Below are 21,470 nucleotides of genomic sequence, written 5' to 3' on the forward strand. Positions count from 1 at the left end.
TCTAACAGCACAAAACAATTAGAAGACAGGTATAATTTATCTTAAAGATAAATTGATCTCACCTTAGAAGAATCACATTGTTTGACATAAAGGCTCCAATTGTCACATCTGGGGAACAAAAGTGGAAGGGAGAATTATAATCAAGTGTGACCATGCAATATCCTTACCCACAATGTATTGTTAACCTTTTGTCCTTTTGCAATATCATGTTCCACTGTTAACATAAATATATTTTAAGTATCTCAACATACTTTTCAATGCTTTTTAAAATTCACATCATTTGACTTCTCTTTTTTTATCTTTTTGCTCCAGATTGCTTAATCAAGAGCAGAAACACGTTTATTTTTGTTCAGAACTATTCTAAACTTAAAATCTGTATACAATTACCAAAGAAAAAATAAACATGTTCAGGAAACATCTATTTTTTTTAAATTGAGATAACAAAGAAACATGGAAGGATGTGCATTCTTGGACTTTTAATTAGCCATTTGTAAATTTTTCCACTCATATTATATCTTAGTTGGCATTAATATTCTTGCCGGTGCTCAAAACTTACCTGGGTAACCATTCCCATCCATATCAACACCTCCTGAAATCGATTGGCCAAACATCTGCAGTCTTGGACTTAACTGTTTTCCAGGTATTCTCTGTAACAGACAACACAGGACTAGAATCAACAGATGCAAGTAAAAAGAACTGTTAAATTTTAAATGCTTAAGGATGAATGAGAAATTTATTGCAGTTTGCTTCTGCTGTGAATTACCAAATGGTGGAAATCTCATATCTGAGATGGAAAGATTTTGAGATATATATATATTTTTAATGAATGTAGGGAGAACTGAAATTAGCAGATCCATCAAGACTCCAGGATTCTGAATGCTAAACTCTGAGGCCCCTTCTACACTGCCATATAAAATCCAGATGATCTGCTTTGAACAGGATTAAAGGACATATAATCCAGTTCAAAGCAGACAATTTAGATTATCTGCTTTGATAATCTGGATTATATTACACTGTAGAAAGAGCCCGAGTCTATATGAGTCTACACTACATATAATTCAATTCAAAGCAGCACCGGGACTGTGGCACAGCTGGCTGGGAGTCAGATGCATAACGATCACTACTGACTGAAAGGTCATGAGTTGGAAGCCAGCCCAGGTTGGAGTGAGCTCCCGACCAAAATTGTGTAGCTTGTTGTCGACCTTTGCAACCCGAAAGACAGTTGCATCTGTCAAGTAGGAAAATTAGGTACCACTTTGTGAGGAGGCTAATTTAACTGATTTATGAGGCCATAAAAAAAATCACCAGGAAGTATGGAAAGAATGAGGAAGCGACAGCTCCCCTGGTGGCCAGAAGCTGGAATGCTAAATAGCCTCTGAGTGTCTGTCTATATATGATGTGTGTCTATGGCATTGAATGTTTGCCATGTATATGTACATTGTAATCCGCCCTGAGTCCCCTGCAGGGTGAGAAGGGCGGAATATAAATACTGTAAATAAATAAATAAATAAATAGTCGGGAATCAAAAACTGTATTATATGGCAGTGTAGATCGAGCCTCAGAAGTCTGTCTTTGAACCTCTATATATTCAACTATGCTGATGCTCAATTGGAGGTCTAAATCCAATTGTATGATTTAGGGAAGGAATCCAATTTCTTTTACTTGAGAAGTTTGGCATCAGAAATGTATGTACTGCAGGAAAGTAGGACATGTTTATTTCCATGCTAGAAATATCTTATGATGAAAATTGTTTTTGATGGATTTTTGCAGTGCTCTTCACACTCTGGATGGAAAGATCTTAAAGTTCTAAGAAAATCTTTAAAAATCACAAACCAAAGAAAATGTAATTAAATAAATGGCTATTTCTTTATATCATCCATTGAATGTGATGAAAAATCTCAAATGACGAAAGTATCTTAATGCTACTGAATTGCATAGTGCTCCAGGCACAATATCCAGGTCTCACTGATGACTTAGAAATAAGTGCAGCTTCGGTTCTACTTAATGAATATGATTTTTTGTGCTCACAATTAACTCAATAATATTAATTTAAATGAGTCTCAATCTAGATAAAATTAATGTTGGATTAAATCTTAAGTAACTGATAGCTTTCATATATATTTTCAACCCAAGGGTCCCCAAACTAAGGCCCATGGACCAAATGCAACCCTCCAAGGTCATTTCCACTCCCCTCCCTTGTCCGAAACTTTAGACTTAAGGGTGCCCAAAGTCTGAAACAACTTGATGACTCACAACAACAACCCTACGTAACTGGACTGTAATCACAGTCAAAATCAGGCCCACATTTCCCATCACCGGTACGTTTATGTTGGCTAAAATTGTGTTGTCAAAGGCTTTCATGGCCAGAATGACTGGGTTGTTGGGAATTTTCCAGACTGTATGGCCATGTTCCAGAAGCATTCTCTCTGGATGTTTCACCCGTATCTATGGCAGGCATCCTCAGAGATTGGGAGGTCTGTTGGAAACTAGGCAAGTGGGGTTTATATACCTGTGGAATGTCCAGGGTGGGAGAAAGAACTCTTGTCTGTTTGAGGCAAGTGTGAATGTTGCAATTGGCCATCTTGATTAGCACTGAACAACCTTGTAGCTTCAAAGCCTGGTTACTTCCTGCCTGGGGAATCCTTTGTTGGGAGGTGCTAGCTGGCCCTGATTGTTTCATGTCTGGAATTCCCGTTTTTGGAGTGTTGTTCTTTAAATATTGTAACAAATATGTGGAGTGTCCATAGGAATTAGTTCATACTTTTCTTTTAAATAGCCTTGGGAATGGTGAATCAGCTCCTGTGTTAAAAGTTTAAGGACCCCTTACCCATCGTGCAGTTAAACATCAAAATAACCAAGATTATGGCGACAAGAATAATTGACAACTGGGAAATAGAGGGAGAAAACGTGGAACCAGTGACAGACTTTGTATTTCTAGGTGCATAGATTACTGCAGACTACAGCCAGGAAATCAGGAGATGCTTACTTCTTGGGAGGAGAGCAATGACCAATCTCGATAAAGTAGTGAAGAGTAGAGACATCACACTGGCAACGAAGATCCGCATAGTTAAAGCAATGGTATTCCCCATAGTCAATATGGGTGTGAGAGCTGGACCATAGAGAAGGCTGAGCAAAGGAAGATAGATGCTCTTGAACTGTGATGTTGGAGGAAAGTTCTGAGAGTGCCTTGGACTATGAGAAGATGAGAAGATCCAACCAGTCCATACTTCAGGAAAAAAAGCCTGACTGCTCATTCGAGGGAAGGATAGTAGAGGCAAAGATGAAGTACTTTGGCCATATCATGAGAAGACAGGAAAGCTTAGAGAAGAAAATGATGCTGGGGAAAGTTGAAGGAAAAAGGATGAGGGGCCAACCAAGGGCAAGATGGATGGATGGTATCTTTGAAGTGACTGGATTGACCTTGAAGGAGCTGGGGGTGGTGATGGCCGACAGGGAGCTCTGGCATGGGCTGGTCCATGATGTCACGAAGAGTCAGAAACGACTGAAAGAATGAACAACAACAATACCCATCATGATCATCATCATTGTCTATCACTCGTGGCTGAGTATGAGTGCCTTCCAAGTGTAGTCTTGGTGGTGGGTACATAGGTGACTGTAGAAACCTATTCCTGACCCCTACCATAGACCATGGTGTATCCATTGGAAGAAAGTGTCCTTCGCTTCCAATTTAGTGATAAAGCATCAATCTAGCAATGTGTGCACAGACAAATCTTAAGAGACTGAAACAAGAAATATCAAGTACCATTAAAACATGCTCAAATTAACTGGAAAAGGCAAAATACAAACTTAAAGAAATGAGATCTTAAGCCGACTCTCTGAAAAAGAAATAAAGAAAAACCCTTGGAATTGATAGCATGAGGCAACAAAAAGCAGTTGAACTCCTCAAATTACAGATCCCTGGGAGAATGGGGGTATGCTTTTGCGGGGGGTCCCTATTAGGGTGGCAAGCCAGGGCTATACATATCCCACAAACATCTGCAGGCTATTAGAGTATAAGGATTGGAGTATAATGCGGCACAGCTTGGAGGGCTATGAACAAAACCAATGATCCTGAAACCGAGCTTGATAATATTTATTTAGCATCCAGATTTCCTTGCAAGCCAATTAGGGCACCTCAGCTGTATTCTGGATCGATCTTGCTGTCGCTGAGATAAGAAAGCATCACTTTAAAAGTGCCCCATGATCTAAACACATGCCCATTTTCTTCTCACTGTGTTATGTGAAAGAGAGATTGAGAGAGGGAAATGCATTGTCAGTTTAAAGTAACAGTAATAGGACACAAAGCCTTTCACCTCAAGGTTACTGGTTCAAACAGAGGCTAGGTAGACAGACCCGACAGATTAAACATCTGAAAACTGTTTAATGGATTCCTAAGCAGAATGAATGGCTAACCTTACAACCTGTATTCTGTGAACAGCAATACAATACAGCTCTTAACACCGTGAACCAGAAAAACATAGAGAGAGAGAGATTAAGGGAAAATGTAATGGAAAAGTGTTGGCAGGAGCCTACATTGAAGAAGATCTCAAAAGCCAGACTAATCTGGTGAGAGACAGCAGTCAGCTTGACTGCTTCCTAATGAGACTCTGACTCCTTATGAAACTCCTATATGACCTCAACTATGTAAAAAGAAACAAATAGCATCTATCTATTCATATCAGGACATTCTGAAGCAAAATATCATAACGTACTTGCATTGGTTCAGCCATCCCTCAGCCTTTCTCTAAAAACAGAGGGGAAAATCCTACATATGCCACAAATTATCACTTGTAGAAAACATCATAAAAATGGATTTAGTTTGCATTCCTTTTCCAAAAAAATAATAAACTTAATGCATTCTTAATACAGTCAGCACACAGCAGAACTAATCGCCTACAGATTAGTTTGAGCATCTGAAGTGTAACTACTAAAACTCTGACTTAGCATCCTCTATACAGGCTCCCATCCAGAAACAAACAAAATATTTACATGATGTATCTAAAACAGCTGAAGGGTGAAAAACAAATCTGAGGCTATTAGTTATTTTTCCAGTGTGCAACAACTCATCCACTAGTCAGCCTGAAACAAAAGCTTGAATTTAGGTCTACTAATCCATGACATGGGCTACAAAGCTAGGACGTCACTTTTTTTGAACTACAATTCCTTCAATTCTCCCACCAGCATGGTCAGTAATCATGATGGCTGGGGGAATCTGGGTGCCATTGACTATAACATATATTTTCAGGCTATAATAAACTGAGGGAACTTAGAATCATAGAATCATAGAGTTGGAAGAGACTTCATGGGCCATCCAGTCCAACCCCCTGCCAATAAGCAGGAAAATTGCATTCAAAGCACCCCCAACAGATGGCCGCCCAGTCACTGTTTAAAAGCTTCCAAAGAAGGAGCCTCCACCACACTTCGGGGCAGAGAGTTCCACTGCTGAACGGCTCTCACAGTCAGACGGAATCTCCTTTCTTGTAGTTTGAAGCCACTATTCCGCGACCTAGTCTCCAGGGCAGCAGAAAACAAGCTTGCTCCCTCTTCCCTTTGACTTCCTCTCATGTATTTATGTATGGCTACCATGTCTCCTCTCAGCCATCTCTTCTTCAGGCTAAACATGCCCAGCTCTTTAAGCCACTCCTCATAGGGCTTGTTCTCCAGACCCCTGGTCATTTTAGTCGGCCTCCTCTGGGCACTTTCCAGCTTATCAATATCTCTCTTCAACTGTAGTGCCCAGAATTGGACACAATATTCCAGGTGTGGTCTAACCAAGGCAGAATAGAGGGGTAGCACGACTTCCCTGGATCTAGACACTAGACTCCTATTGATGGAGGCCAAAATCCCATTGGCTATTTTTGCCACATCACATTGTTGGCTCATGTTTAACTTGTTGTCCACAAGGACCCCAAGATCATTTTCACACACATTACTCTCGAGCCATGCGTCCCCCATTCTGTATCTCTGTATTTCATTTTTTCTGCCTAAGTGGAGTATCTTGCATACTTAAGCAGCTTACCAGCTTGCAACTTACCATTGCAACAAGTTTGATGAAATAAATCACAAATTCTTTGCAAATGTGCAGTTCTAGGGCACATCATAGTTCTAAACTGGTGCCACAATATTAAAGTAGGTGGAAAGAATTGATTGTCAGTAGCTTCAGAATGGAATGTGTTCTAAATGGTGTTTATTCTTTCTGATGACATGCAATAAAGTTGACCTTCTGAGGTTATATGGAATATTTTACGTGTAAACACTGTGCCAAAATTTATTCAGTTGCATGAGGTTAGTGAGCAGAACCTGATGTCATTCTCCTGGTTGCAGAAATACTTATTTGAGAGCACATTATAAATTTAAATCAAATTCAAATTAGCATATCCAAGCTAAAAAGAACTTTAGAAGTGCTTTAATTCATCCATTTTACAATGTGTTGCATTCCATAAGATAGATCGAGAAACTTCTCTGAAGCAACTGCACTGCATTCTTTCAGAGATTTTGAAAGGGCTAGCCATGGCATTCTTTGGTACCAAAACAACAGTCAGTTTTTAATTATGAATTTTATATTAACATTCTATGCCTGCTGTATCTTTGTTCCATATATATTAATATGTGTATTTTATAGAAATATGTTTTATTATATCCTTTTATTGAATGTATTTGATGATGATGATGATGATGATGATGATGATGATGACGATGACGACGACGACAATAATGATGATGTATTTTAACTGTGGCCCCTTCTACACTGCCATATAATCCAGATTATCCAAGCAGATATTCTGGATTTTGTATGGCAGTGTAGAAAAGCCATATATTGTGCCCTGCTTTGAGCTATAAGTAGAGAGAGGTAATAAATAAAAATTATTATCATCATTACTACAACGACAACGACAACAAATACTACTACAGGAGGGTACCTTTAAGACTAAAAAAATAACTTTCACATCCATGAAACTCCATCAGAGAATTAGCCTTCAATCTGTTTCTTTAACACACAAGTAATTGATTGGCTGTCACATTTATGAACTTCAGTCTAAGCAGATGAATAGCTATAGAACTGTAGAAATGCACCAATGCTAGACATAGCTTCTTGAGAGTATTACTGAACAAGTGGCATTTAGGCCCTGCCATATAAAATCCAGATTAATATTGGCTTTGAACTGGATTATATAGCAATGTAGACTCAGGGCCCTTCTACACTGTCATATAATCCACTTTATCTGCTTTGAACTGGATTATCTTTTGGCACGGCACCCAGTGTATAGATGACCACTGGGACCACCTGTACTGATTTATGCCAGAGCCTTTGCAGTTCAGTTTTGAGGTCTTGATAGTGGCTGAGTTTTTCCTGTTGTTTTTGTTATTGTTGTTTTTGTTATTATTATTATTGTTATTATGCTGGTCTGTAACCATAATAAAGAGATAGATAGATAGATAGATAGATAGATAGCCAGATAGATAGATAGATAACACTGCCATATAATCTAGTTCAGAGCAGATAATCTGGATTTTATACAGCTGTGTAGAAGGGACCTCATATAATCCAGCTCAAATCAGATAATGTGACTTATCTGCTTTGATAATCTAGATTATATAGTAGTGTAGATCCAGCCTCAAATCCTGGTTAAACAGCGGAAAGCAATTTATATCTGTTCAGTAGATAATAAAATAGGGATTCACTCTCAAGCTATATAGTGTCTGGACACTAATTCCCCTTCTACACTGTCATATAATACAGATTATCAAAGCAGATAATCCACACTATTTGGTTTGAACTGGATTATATGAGCCTACATTGCCATATAATCCAGTTCAAAGCAGATAATCTGGATTTTATACAACAGTGTAGAAGGAGCTCAAGGGATCTAATGCGCCCAGCACTTACCATGGAATATTGAGGTATGATGCCACCTGTGTATCCATGATAGATGTAGATTGCTCCAACGTAGTCATCCTCTTTGGGGGCACCAATGGCGACATCTAGTTAAGCAAGGCAAACGAAAACATGTTAAACCAGACAACCTCTCACCTCTTTCCGTCCTTTTCAGTTATAAAGAAGGCTCTTGCCACAACTAATCATCTTCAGTTTAAAGATAAAAGCCACTGGATGAGTGGTTGCCAGCCTTAGAAAACATTGCTTCCTTTAATGAGTAGCTGATATTAAAGGGAAAAGCCAAAAAGTATATTTATACTGCTAATAAGGAACACATGCTTGGGTTCTACCACTAAAACCAGCCATGTGCTAGAGAATCACTCTGAAGTCTTTACATGGTTTATGTGATTCAAGGGCAGATACTTTTTAAAAAAAATATTTGATCCAAAACTTTCGAGGAAAGTTGCATTTTGACACCTCCAGAAATTTGTTACAAGAACAATCATATTTTACCTCGAGCATTCATAGATTTACAAGACTTTCATGGTGCTTCCAAGTAATAAAGTACACACAAAACAATACGCACATTTTAAAATGTGAAGAGTTAAAATATATATTGTGAAGAAAAATATACACAAACACACTTTAGATAATGAGGAATGCTATATAAGTTAGATAATTTTTCATGTTTTTGTGGAAATTAGGAAAAGTATGTAGAATGAGCAGAAATTTCAGAATAATAATAATAATAATAATAATAATAATAATAACTTTATTTATACCCCATATAGGAAGCAAACATCCACTCTCACAATTTGATATTTTTTTTAAAAAAAATCATTACAGGAAGAATGTTCAGGTGGGATTTAGAAAAAAATATCAAAATAAAGACCAAAGATATTTGGCCTTTTGCAGTTGACAGATCGTGATTTTGTCGATATTTATTGTTTCCAAATGCCGGTTGAGATCTTTTGGCACGGCACCCAGTGCGCCAATGATCACTGGGACCACCTGGACTGATTTATGCCAGAGCCTTTGCAGTTCGATTTTGAGGTCTTGATAGTGGCTGAGTTTTTCCTGTTGTTTTTGTTGTTGTTGTTGTTATTATTATTATTATTATTCTGGTCTGTAACCATAATAAAGAAAGATATAGATAGATAGATAGGTAGATAGATAACGATATACGAGATATCTATATCTATACATACATATACACATACATACACACACACACACACACACACATTACAGATGTATTATCTCAAAGAAGCCATGACTCTGGGTCTGCAAAAAATGAATAGGGTGGTTCACACTTGGGGCTCTCTGAACCCTCTTTTTCTTAGGATCTCCATAAACCAAAGTTGACTTGATAGTAAAGCACAATAGCAGCAACAAAGTTACAAACAAGATAGGATCTGTAGTTTTGTTTTTAAGTTGAATGTGTATCTACAGGTAGATTTTTAAAGTGTAACTTCAGCCATGTGTGTGTGCTATGTATAGCAAAGCCACAGGTTAACGCTCCTGTGATGTTTGTTTTGCTGTCCGTGCCCCTATTCAGAAGGTTTCATCTCACTTTTTGTCCCTGTGATAATAAAGTGTCAGTGGAGACACATTTCCCCCTTGATTTCCCTTCCAAGGAAAAGGTTTCTCTCACTTCCTGTTGTCTCACCCCTGTTCTTAACTATGAGTTGTGTGAAAGTCAGATCTTTGTAACTTGGGGACTGCATGTACTTGTAGCTGTTATATGCTCTATTAATCTGAATGCGTATCTTGTTAGAGCAAGAGAAAAGGGTCACATGCGAAACAAAACATACTAACCTGGGAATCCATCATCGTCCATATCCCCCAGGGAAGCTATACTTTCTCCAAAGTGTGCGTTGTAGGCATTGTCACCATTCAGAACAAGCTGCTCTTCCAGGACTCCCTAGCAAACAGGAAATAGGACAGGCTAAGAAAAATAGAACAAATGTGGAAAGATGTGTGGTCTCTTTGTTGAAACACATTCATGCACATGTCCCTCAGGAAGCACCTGGAGCGTATCTGGAGTAAGACTCCTGGGCTCCTAATCAAACCTTCAGTCAATGCAACGAAACCTGTGTATTCTAAAAAAGGAAATACTGCACTTAACTGCTCTTGACAATGAAACAAAGTTTGCTAACAAATGGCAAACTGTGACCTTTCCCCTACCAACAAAATCTTGAGTCAGCAGAAAAATACTCAACAATTGAAACAAATCACTTCTATTCCTCCTCAAAAGACTTCCTGAGATGAAATAATAGAAAGCCATATATTTGGTCTTCATAATAACGAGGCCTCTGCACTTAAGTGACTTTTGCTGTCAGAATTATGAAATCACAATATTTTGATCAACTGAAAAGATATGCACCATTGAATCTGCACAACAGATTTCGGTTAAATTGTTTTTTATTTAAACAGATGTTCAGAAGATCATGTGTCATTTGCTATCTGAAAAGCGCCATCCCCTTCTGTGATAAAAAAAGGGGGAATGAGAAGGACCTCTTCCATAATAGTTATGGAATCTGCAACATCTTAAAAAAATATTGAAAGCATATGCAGATAAGACAACTGGACTGATAAATAGATCAACAAAAAATGTTTATCAGATAAGGATGCAATCCTATACACCAGGGGTCCTCAAACTAAGGCCTGGGGCCCAGATACGGCCCTCCAAGGTCATTTACCCAGCCCTCGCTCAGGGTCAACCTAAGTCTGAAATGACTTGAAAGCAAACAATTAACAACAACAACAACAACAACAACAACAATCCTATCTCATCAGCCAAAAGAAGGCCCACACTTCCCATTGAAATACTAATAAGTTTATATTTGTTAAAATTGTTCTTCATTTTAATTATTGTATTGTTTTTAAGTGTTTTTTGCACTACAAATAAGATATGTGCAGTGTGCATAGGAATTCATTCATGTTGTTATTTTTCAAATTATAATCCGGCCCTCCAACAGTTTGAGGGACTGGTACCTGGCCCTCTGTTTAAAAAGTTTGAAGACCCCTGCTATACACAGTTACCTGAGAATCAGCCTCACTGAACTAAACAGGGATTACTACTTGGTAAACATGTATATATGCTTTATGTTCCTTTTTAAACTTACTGCCAGCATTAATAACACCACTAGTTCTTTCCCATTTCCATAAAACATAGGCCTCTTCCACACAGCAGTATAAAATCCACATTGAACTGGATTTTATGGCAGTGTGTACTCAGATAACCCAGTTCAAAAGCAGATAATATAGATTTATCTGATTTGATAATCTGGATTATATGGCAATGCAGATGGGACCATAGCAGAATAAGGCTCCTTCTGCACTGCCCTATATCCCAGATTATCTGTTTTGAACTGGATTATATGAATCTACACTGCCAAATAATCCGGGATAAGCAGATAATCTGGAAACAGATTCTGAAATATAGGGCAGTGTAGAAGAGACCTAACCTCGGGCCTTTAAGTTGTTGTTGGACCACAGATCCCACTATCCCTCACTATGCTGGGAGCTGTAGTCCAGCAACATTTGGGCCTTTCTGCTACAGAGCAAGATATGAACTTTAGTTAGCATATCCTTCACATGTTCCTGATTCTACACAGCTTTCAGTTTAAGTGGCATCGAACTTTGAATATCGCTTTTAAAATTCAGACTAAAACTGAGAGTCAACTCATAGACACTGAGAACTGGGAAGCCCTGGTCCTTGAGTGCTCCAACTGGAGGTCAGCTGTGACCAGTGCTGTAGAATTTGAAGAGGCATGAATGGAGGGCAAAAGAGAGAAACGTGCCAAGAGGAAGGCGCGTCAAGCCAACCCCAACCGGGACCGCTTTCCACCTGGAAACCAATGCCCTCACTGTGGGAGAAGATGCAGATCAAGAATAGGGCTCCATAGTTACCTACGGACCCACCGCTAGAACACTGAACTTGGAGGACTACGAGGGATCGCCTAAGTAAGTTGTATGACTCTATATTTAACAAATATGGGGCCAAAATCTTTAGAATGCACTCATTGTAGCACTGCACTCACAGCTCTACGGAAGTCCATACATGTTTTCCCATGAGTGTGCATGGGAAAGCCCAACAGTGAACCCATCCTGTGGGAAAATCTGCTTGTTTATGTTGCTCTTGTAAACACTGAGTAGGTACAGATAAGACAGAGAACAAACCAGCACAACACTTCCAAGGGGAAATCCTGCCATTGCTGTTCAAACAGGTTTTGGGAAAAGAAGAGGGAATAAGGGGACACAAAGGAGACTCCACCTGAACATTAGGAAGAACTGACTGTGAGAGCTATTCAACAATGAAACTCTCTGCCTCAGAGTGCAGTAGAAGCTCCTTCTCTGGAGGCTTTTAAAAACAGAGGTTGGATGGCCATCTGTTGGGGATGCTTTGATTGTGCTTTTCCTGCATGTCATGGGGTTGGACTAGATGGTCTATGTGGTCTCTTCCAACTATATTACTCTATGACGGTGACTCCAGTTTAATCCTAGCCTGACTTCTATAGGTCAGACCTCAGTTTGTATTAATGTGTTTCAATTGTAAGACGATCATTACTGTCACAGATGGGTGCAAGGCTGGCCATTACTACATAAGTAGGAAAATATCAAGTGAGGCCAGCATCTCTGGCAAGAGATCCTGGGTGAAAGCAATAGCTTTTTTTCGTTCCCACACATTTCTCCTGAATCTCTCAATCATTTCCTTCTAATGAAGGGTAGATTTCTGCTCATATAAAACCACCACCTTCATCCACTAAGAAGGACTCTGCTTTGTTGTCCATGAAAAACAAGCAGCCTAGGCTAATGAACATATCATCTCACTATTTCCTTCATACATGTCATGGGCAGATCTTTAGTCTGCAGCTCACCAATGTTATATTGTTGTGTGCTTTCATGTCATTTCTGACTTACGGCACCCCTAACGGAACCCTATCATGGAATTTTCTTGGAAAGATCTGATCAGAGGGGGTTGGCTTTGCCTTATTCTCTGTGACCAAGGACACTTCCAAACAGCCCAAAAATCTGTGTCAGAAAAGGTTTTTAAAACCCACTTGGGTACAGATTCCCATCCCCACTCCCACCAAAAAACCCAGGCTTTTCCGGGGAGGAGGATGCCTACATCAAATCAAGATGGCATGCAGCCAACCTGAAGCCTCCTAAATTCCCTCCTAAGGGTGCGAGGAGAAATGTTCTGGAGGCCAGGTAAGCTTTATTTTCGTTTTAGGGAGAAATTTAGGGGTTTTTTTGGGGGGGGGGGGGTAGATGGTGGAGCCTGAAAAACTGAGATGGTTGTGTGGATTGGGCCCAGGAACTGCGTGAAGTGATCCCCGAGTCTAATCCACACAGGGCCTACACATGGTGAGTTCCAGATCTTACAAGGTGTTTAATTAATTCAGAACAAACCAGGGAACTCCTGTCTAGATGGGGCTAAAATTGCTGGAAGAAACAATTTGGGGGTGGCCATGGCTGACATGGAGCTCTGGCATGGGCTGGTCCATGAGGTCACGAAGAGTCAGAAGCGACTGAACGAATGAACAACATGATGGGCCTTGAGGGAGTGTGACTTGCCCAAAGCAACAATATGGGTTTCCACAACTACACAGGGATTCAAATCCTGGTGTCCAGAGTCTTGGCCCAACACTCAAACCACAAGACCATCCTGCCTCTTCCTGTGAAGTGCACACCACATAATAATATGAAGACATTCACACTGCCTGTTCTCTTGCTCAAGAAAAACAGAATCAAAGCCTATCCAAAGGACATATGGCCTGTGTATATACTAGAATGCCATTACGTGATACTCTGGAAATTTGCCAAAAAGATGAGCCACTTTTCATGTGATCAACTTCCTGAAAGATTGCTTTCTAGTTTTTATTGAAAAATTATTCTTTGATTAAGAGCTTGGCTTTGGTAATATGCTATAATAAGCAAAGCAGAACAAAGATTTGTCTTTACATCCTATCAGAATTCCCTCAAAAATGCTGATACATATTTCACACCTGTTTTTAAAGCCACTTTTTGCAATCTGTTAGTCACTGCAGGTGCAAGCAAATATAGAAACCATAAAGAAATCAATCCTGGCTGTTAACACCCGCTTTGCATCTAGCTCAAGGGGTTTTCCCTTGTTTTGTCAAGGCTGTGAGACCAATTTCTGAAAAGTGTAATAAAATCTTCTGGGAGGTCTTCAGAAAGCTGATGACACAATAAAACCATACCAGATAAAGATTAAAAACGTGGAGAAAGTTACATTTTTATTGTGCTATTCTTTTCTAAAGTACTGAATGCAAGCTACAATTTCATATCTTCTACCCTAAAGCTATACATAAAGCAAAGTAACACTGAATGTTCAACAATTGCTTCCTTATGCATGAGTAGCATGAGGAATGTGAGAAAAGGTCCGAATCATAAAATCATAGAGTTGGAAGAGACCTAATGGGCCATCCAGTCCAACCCCCTGCCAAGAAGCAGGAATATTGCATTCAAAGCACCCCTGACAGACGGCCATTCGGCCTCTGTTTAAAAGCTTCCAAAGGAGCCTCCACCACACTCCAGGGCAGAGAGTTCCACTGCTGAACGGCTCTCACAGTCAGGAAGTTCTTCCTAATGTTCAGATGGAATATACTTTGTTGTAGTTTGAAGCCATTGTTCCATGTCCTAGTCTCCAGGGAAGCAGAATCCAATTGAATAGTTTGGGTCCTTGTGGAAATCACTGTTGTACAGGGCTATTGTGGGGATAGAAACAGTAAACTCATGTCCCTTTAAATGAACTCCTAAGAAGAAGGGCAAACCGCAAATAACAAACAACCCTTGAATATAATTTATAGAGGGGGCACCAAGGAATGAACATTTGAGTTAATCCTATCATTGCGTGCCTTCAAGACATTTCTGAAATATGGCAACTTGAAGGCAAACCTATCGGCTGGAGCTGAGAGGGTGTGACTCATCCAGTAGGTTTTCATGGCTGAGTGGGAAATCAAACAATCCTGGTCCCTAGAATTGCAGTCAACTATCAAACCATCACACTGCCCTGTGTCTCTGTTATCTCCATTGTCTAGTTGACTGGAGACAAACAATTATGTAGTTCAAACAGGCACTAACTCTGTATCTCCAAAATTCATTGTTTACGGCTTAAAGTCCAGGAGGATTAATTCACTCGTTCCATTTATCAATTCACCTACACTGTTCTACATTTCTGATACTTTAATCTTTGGTACTTACAATTGTGCTTTCTCTTCAGCTGTCTGAAGGAGGACTCACATTTGTGGCAAGCTATTGTGCCTGTTTGACCTTAACTTATCTAAACAATCCTGTTTTGGATCCTACATTAGAAACCAAAGCTCAGATAGCATTTATTTAGAAAAGATACATTTTCACAAACAGAAGCTCCTCTGAGAAATCCCATATGGCTCAAGCTCCTTCCCAAGATGTCATAGTCCTTTAGAGTACAGGAAGCTTACGTTGATTATTTTCCTAGACTACTGTTGGGTCACTGTGGTTGTGCAATGGACAATGGGAAGAATCTAGTCATTTATTTCCTTGAGAACTCTACACTTTATGGGTCTGCCACAAAATCAAAGTGAATGGCACTTCCTGTCACCCATTTTCCCAGGGATTCCATTCTCACAATTGTTTGTAGGTTATTTTAATCTTTCTTCCATCATCCAAACTATGCAAAAGCTGGTCTTATGGACACCACACTTCAACAATAAGAGGAGGAATTGGATTAAAATGTCATTAGCCACTTTAACACAGGTTAACTTGGCCCAGCATGAACAAAGTGGGGACTTTCCAGCTCTAAGAATGGCCAAGTTAACCCACAACAATATGTGACATATCATGTCTTGATGAAAACAAGCAAAATCGCTTTTAAATAAACCGTTGTTTACAAAAGAAAGAGATAAACATTTCAGTTCAGAACAATCTTTATAAGAAGTTATAAAAATAATCACAATGTGGAATGGATACAACTGGAAACCCAACAAAGCTTGCGTTAAAACATTTCACATCTGGGAGAAACAAAAAAGACAGATTAGTTTACTGAGTCCCTGGGATTTAAGTAATTGATTTTTTAAAGTCTGGGTTGGAATCGCTGTGCTCAACAAGGCTGGGGGTAAATTAGGGCTGCTGCCTTCACTCCTCAATTTTAATATATGTGAATATTATATTTTAAAAGAGCGAATGGAAGCAAGATCGTATTTGAAGAATTTACCAAAATGTGCAAATTTCTGTACATTCAGAATGGGGAAAACTTCTGATTTTAAGAATCCAAATGGAAAAGAAGGTAAACTTGGAAGGCTTTCCCATTTCTAACATAAAGCTATCTTATGAAAGTTGCTTTTTGGGTACATTACCCAAAGCTCCCCCTGTTTTCTGGTGTGTTTACCTGCGTAAAAAGGGTGAACAGATTACAAGCAACAGCACACATCTTATTAAGTCTCTGTGTTGTTAAGATGTTTTGTTTCATTTTGCTTATTAGAAATTGTGGACACTCTTGGGAAATACCTCATTTTATAGGTGAATACTACATATCCTCTGTAATTAAACCAATCAATAGCATTTACATGCATGCATTTTATAAATCTACAGCTTGCAGGCCAGATTTATCTGGTTGAGTCTTCCAATTACATCTATGTGCTTCACACACTTTGAACTTGTGTGTCATATATATATATATATATATATATATATATATATATATATATATCATCAGTAGAAAATTATACTTTGTTTTTAATGTGTTGAACACTGAGTTGAGTCTTGACAGGAAAAATACAGGATATAAATTAAATAGAAACAAAATAAACTTTCCACTATTAAAAAAAATATGTAATGGATATTGGCCCAGACAAGATAATAGATGTACACATCCAAATCTATACCTGGTTCCTGAAGTTAGTAGTGCAATATTGCGAAGTACAACAAAGTTCAAATACTGTTCTGCTGATCAAGCAAAGGTCTAGCCTTGCTGTATTTATATAAACTTTGGCCAACCCAGAATCTTTCTATCACCTGCCTGTTCCTTCCAACATAAGGCCTGTTCCTTCCAAAATCTAAAGTAGTATCCAATACCTGGATACTCTCCATGGTAATTTACACTCAGAGGCGGCCCTAGGTAATTTTCAACGGTAAGCAAACAGTATTTTGGCACCCCCCCCCCAACCAATCACTGATATATATATAGTTCTGTGTGCCATATTTGGTTCAATTCCATCACTGTTGGAGTTCAGAATGCTCTTTGAGTGTAGGTGAACTATGTTCTTGTTCATTTGTTCAGTCGTCTCCGACTCTTCGTAACCTCATGGACCAGCCCACGCCAGAGCTCCCTGTCGGCCGTCGCCGAACTATACATCCCGGTAACTACAACTCGCATATGTCAAGGTCTATTTTTCCCCAAGAGCGCCTCAAGAGCACCCCTGGGCAAAATCAACTATACTACATATGCTTATTTTGCGTAATGGGTTGAGCCGCCCCTGTTTACACTGCTTTGTTCTGAGTCTCAGATGTTAACTTCAAGTTACAGAATCATAACAGTGGGTGGAATGGAACCAACCTATTACAGACAAATGCAGATTTCTTCTATGCACCACATAGAGTTATGATGTCCCTATCCCTTCTGTATGCTTTATTTGCTGAGCTTATTTAGGGCCGGGCTTTAGCACAGCTGATTAATCACCAGCAGCAATAGATCACACCAATCGAAAGGTTGGCAGTTCGAAGCCTGGACTGGGGTGAGCACTCGACCTTGAGCCCAGCTCACTGTCAATCTAAGCAGTTCAAAAATAGCTGTGAGCTGTGAGTAGAGAAATTAGGCACTGCTTCAGTGGGGAGGTAGGAGCCCCTGGTGGCGCAGTGGGTTAAAGCGCAAGTTCAATTCCAGGGAGTGGTGTGAGCTTCCGCTCTCAGCCCTAGCTTCTGCCAACCTAGCAGTTTGAAAGCATGCAAATGTGAGATCAATAGGTATCGCTCCAGCAGGAAAGTAACGCTGCTCCATGCAGTCATGCCGGCCACATGACCTTGGAGGTGTCTATAGACAACACCGGCTCTTCGGCTTGGAAATGGAGATGAGCACCACACCCCAGAGTCAGACATGACTGGACTTAATGTCAGGGGACAACCTTTATCTTTACCTCAGCAGGGAGGTATTTTACAGCACCATAAAAAGAAAATACCAGAAAATGCCGGCAATCAAAGAAAGGAGGAAGTCTGTGATCATGGGCTCTTCGACATAGAGAACAGAGCGACAGCATCTCCTTGTGGCCAGAATCAAGCACAACCTCCAGAACGTAGAAGTTGGGGGGAAATGCCAACGTATACCTCTATCTGTTGTCTGTTCTGTCTGTTTAACAGTATTGAATGCTTGCCATATATGTGTTCTATGATCCCCCTCAGTCCCCTTCGGGGTTAGAAGGATGGAATATAAATGCTGTAAATAAAATAAACAAACAAATGCTGCATAAAACCAGGGGAGTTTGAGGGGAAAGGTATAATTTCTAGATGCCCATATCAATCTGCTCCCAAAGCCGTACTCTACAGATGACTACTTTTTAAATGTGTAGCAGATACATACTCGGAGTGGAGTCTTTTCTGATGTGGTACCAAAGCCTTCTTGGATCTGTCTCTGTTCTCAATGAGCCATAAGAAATGCTTATAGCAATGCATTTCTGGGATGCCTTCATATGAAGGGAATTTGGATTTCTCTTGCCACATGCAACTTATAACTGCTATATGTTTTATTGCCTTTATTTTTAATGATATATTATGCTACATGTTTTATAGACCTATAAACAGAATTCGCAAGTTTCTTTGGGATTGTTTTAATATAAAAACAGAAATAAATAAAAATCACGAACTGTTTCACTCTTCTGTAAAGCGCTATGGGGCTCTGCTTTTTTGGTATAATAAACTAAGGAACACTTCGGAAATTAGGCATTTGATAAATTATAGAATTATACACTCAGCAAATTATTTTTTTAAAATCCAAGAGATTTCTGCTGGTTTTGTTCAAACCAGTCCACATTTTGAAAACAAATGGACAAAGAGCCTCACATCTGCTCAATGCCCTTAAGCAGAACTTGCCATGTAGTAGATCTGAGATGAGAGTTAAAAGGATTTCCCAGGCCATTTACATGGCTCCGTCACATACTCACATTTCCTCTGCTGAGGTAGACAGTGACTTGGCCCTCGTCCCGGATCTCTGAAAACATGGGCGCTCCGACCAGGAGGTCCGAAAGTCCATCCGAATTCAAATCAACTGCACATAAGGAGGAGCCAAAGTAAGAGCCCATCTGTAACCAAGCCGAGTCACAACAAAGCATTCAGTATCTGCCCACACACAAGAGGAAATTGTTTATGCTTTTCTTTGTATGCAACAGAAAAAGCCACTGACTACTTTATCTCATACCACCTTTGGGATATTTTTTGGGAGGAGGGAGACATCGGGCCAGTTTAAAGCTCTGTCTTGTTTTCATTAAATGAGAGGGAGGAAAACTTGAACCTTTAGCTGTATCTTTTAAAACTGACTCACTACTACACATTAGGAATCATTTCATATAGGCAGATAGCAATTTATTACATCACACAGGACATCCTTTAAACTAGAAGAGTAATAATCTAAGTGGCAAGATATTTACACAAGTTGTTAGACTACTATTTATGTATTTATTACAGCTACTATTACAGTATTATCATTTATTTCCATGTGCCATTAGTGCACATGGAATAAAACAACAACAAATACCAACTAGCCTGCTGAAGGGCTAAGAGTTAAAGCATACACTGCATGCACTGCGTTGGAAGCATTCAATTTAGGATTTCTTTCTTTTTATATTCAAATAAGCATATAATAAAACTAATATAATAAAACTTTATTTGTATCCTGCCCTATCTCCCCGTGAAGACTCAGGGCAGTTAGTCCATATATAGTCCTGGTCCATGTCAAATGGAATATGGGTGAGGAAATTACAGGAAACTTTCAATTCCCAATGAGTTTTCATTTCGAAATTCTACTTTAGGGGCTTAAAAAACATATTAAACAGCTTTCACTGACATCAGTGGTTGTCTTTTTAAAACTCCATGAAGGAGGTGAACCTTGAACCAAAGCCATTTGAAGAGCTTAACCCACTTTCCCATCAGTGCACATTCCCAGTCCAGTTAACTATTGGACATAGTATAGAGCTTACCATTTAAATAATTGAATTTATGTTCATTTCAGTGTGATGAAAAATGCGAATCAAGACTAGGAATGTGTTTTTGTTAATGTTCAAGAATAATGCAAAATACAAACTATTGTTTTTAATTAGTTGACAAGGACACTAAGATTTTTTTTGTACAATTAGTTTGTTAATTCAATACAAAAGTGTCAAAATGGCAACTACGTGGCAACTAGGTGGTGAGCAAGGGTCCCTTTTGTTCTATTTTGTCAAGCTGAAACACAACCCATCCAGAGGAAAAACACAACAGAGAGAAGGTACGAAGGAATAGGAAGAACCTCCGGAAGATACCGGGAAGTCATCGCCAGATTCATAACTTTCACATCCCCCCTCCCTCACAGTCACTTTTTCAAACTTCCGTTTCCACACCTGGCACTTTATTATCTTTTCTTTTTAGCAGCCATAAATCAGACTACTTTCTATTCTTTCTATACTACTACCCCCCTATCTTCCTTCACTCCCCCCCCCCGCTACCCCTACCCACTCAGTTATTGTATGTTTTTAATGAAAAGTAATAAAGATTATTTTAAACCAACTCCCACAATTCCTGACAGCTGGTAGGCTGCTGGGAATTGTGGAAGTTGAAGTCCAAAATATCTGAAGGGCTGAAGAAAAAAAAAGAAACACAACTCATCCTAGATACTTTGCTAAAGGCAACAAAGGAGAAGATGTGTTGTTGTTGCTAAAGGCAACAAAGGAGAAGATGTGTTGTTGTAGGTTTTTCAAGCCATATGGCCATGTTCTACAAGCATTCTCTCCTGACGTTTCACCTGCATCTATGGCAGGCAATCTCTGAGAATGCCTGCCATAGATGCAGGTGAAACATCAGGAGAGAATGCTTCTAGAATATGGCCATATAGCCCAAAAAACGTACAACAACCCAGTGATTCCAGCCATGGAAGCCTTCGACAATATAAAGGAGTAGATGTTACACCTTCCCATTTCAGGGAGAGACGATAACAAGAGTGACAATTTAATTCTAATTTAGTAGTAGGTTAAAAGCTCTGATCAGTCTTTGATCTATCAAAAGTGGTTAAGTTGTCATTGTAATCCACAAGGCCTTCTCCCCCTTTTTCTTCATGACAACTTCCAGTCCAGCGGGCTCAGGGCAGTCTTGAGAGCCCCACAACAGATGGAAGAGATTGACTTTCCACTCAATCTCTTCTAGCTATGGGAGATAACAGGGCCCATCACTAGTCAAACAAGAGAATTTATGATAAAGGAAGGCAAACAAAGCTAATAGTCACCTAAATGCACAAGGAGGTGAGAAGATACTTTGATAGGTATCAAAAGAGTGGGGGGGGAGGGGGAGGGTGTATGGCCTGGGTTAGACCTACCATGCCAATCACTCCCACATCATCACCCCACCC

The 21,470-nt window shown here is 39.5% G+C and overlaps 1 protein-coding gene across 1 annotated transcript in view; it reads right to left on the reverse strand.

The window, feature by feature from the left end:
• The window catches only part of ITGA9 (integrin subunit alpha 9), a 313,194-nt gene that overhangs the window by 224,868 nt on the left and 66,856 nt on the right, over positions 1-21,470 (reverse strand). Inside the window, exons 9-13 of the mRNA XM_067470189.1 lie at positions 19,039-19,176; positions 9,695-9,800; positions 7,889-7,983; positions 557-647; positions 63-108 (exon numbers count right to left, since the gene is read on the reverse strand). Of these exons, the coding sequence (XP_067326290.1) occupies positions 63-108; positions 557-647; positions 7,889-7,983; positions 9,695-9,800; positions 19,039-19,176 (476 nt within the window). The remainder of the gene's footprint in view (positions 1-62; positions 109-556; positions 648-7,888; positions 7,984-9,694; positions 9,801-19,038; positions 19,177-21,470) is intronic.

The sequence above is a fragment of the Anolis sagrei genome, chromosome 6 (assembly GCF_037176765.1).
Source record: "Anolis sagrei isolate rAnoSag1 chromosome 6, rAnoSag1.mat, whole genome shotgun sequence".
NCBI lineage: Eukaryota > Metazoa > Chordata > Lepidosauria > Squamata > Dactyloidae > Anolis > Anolis sagrei.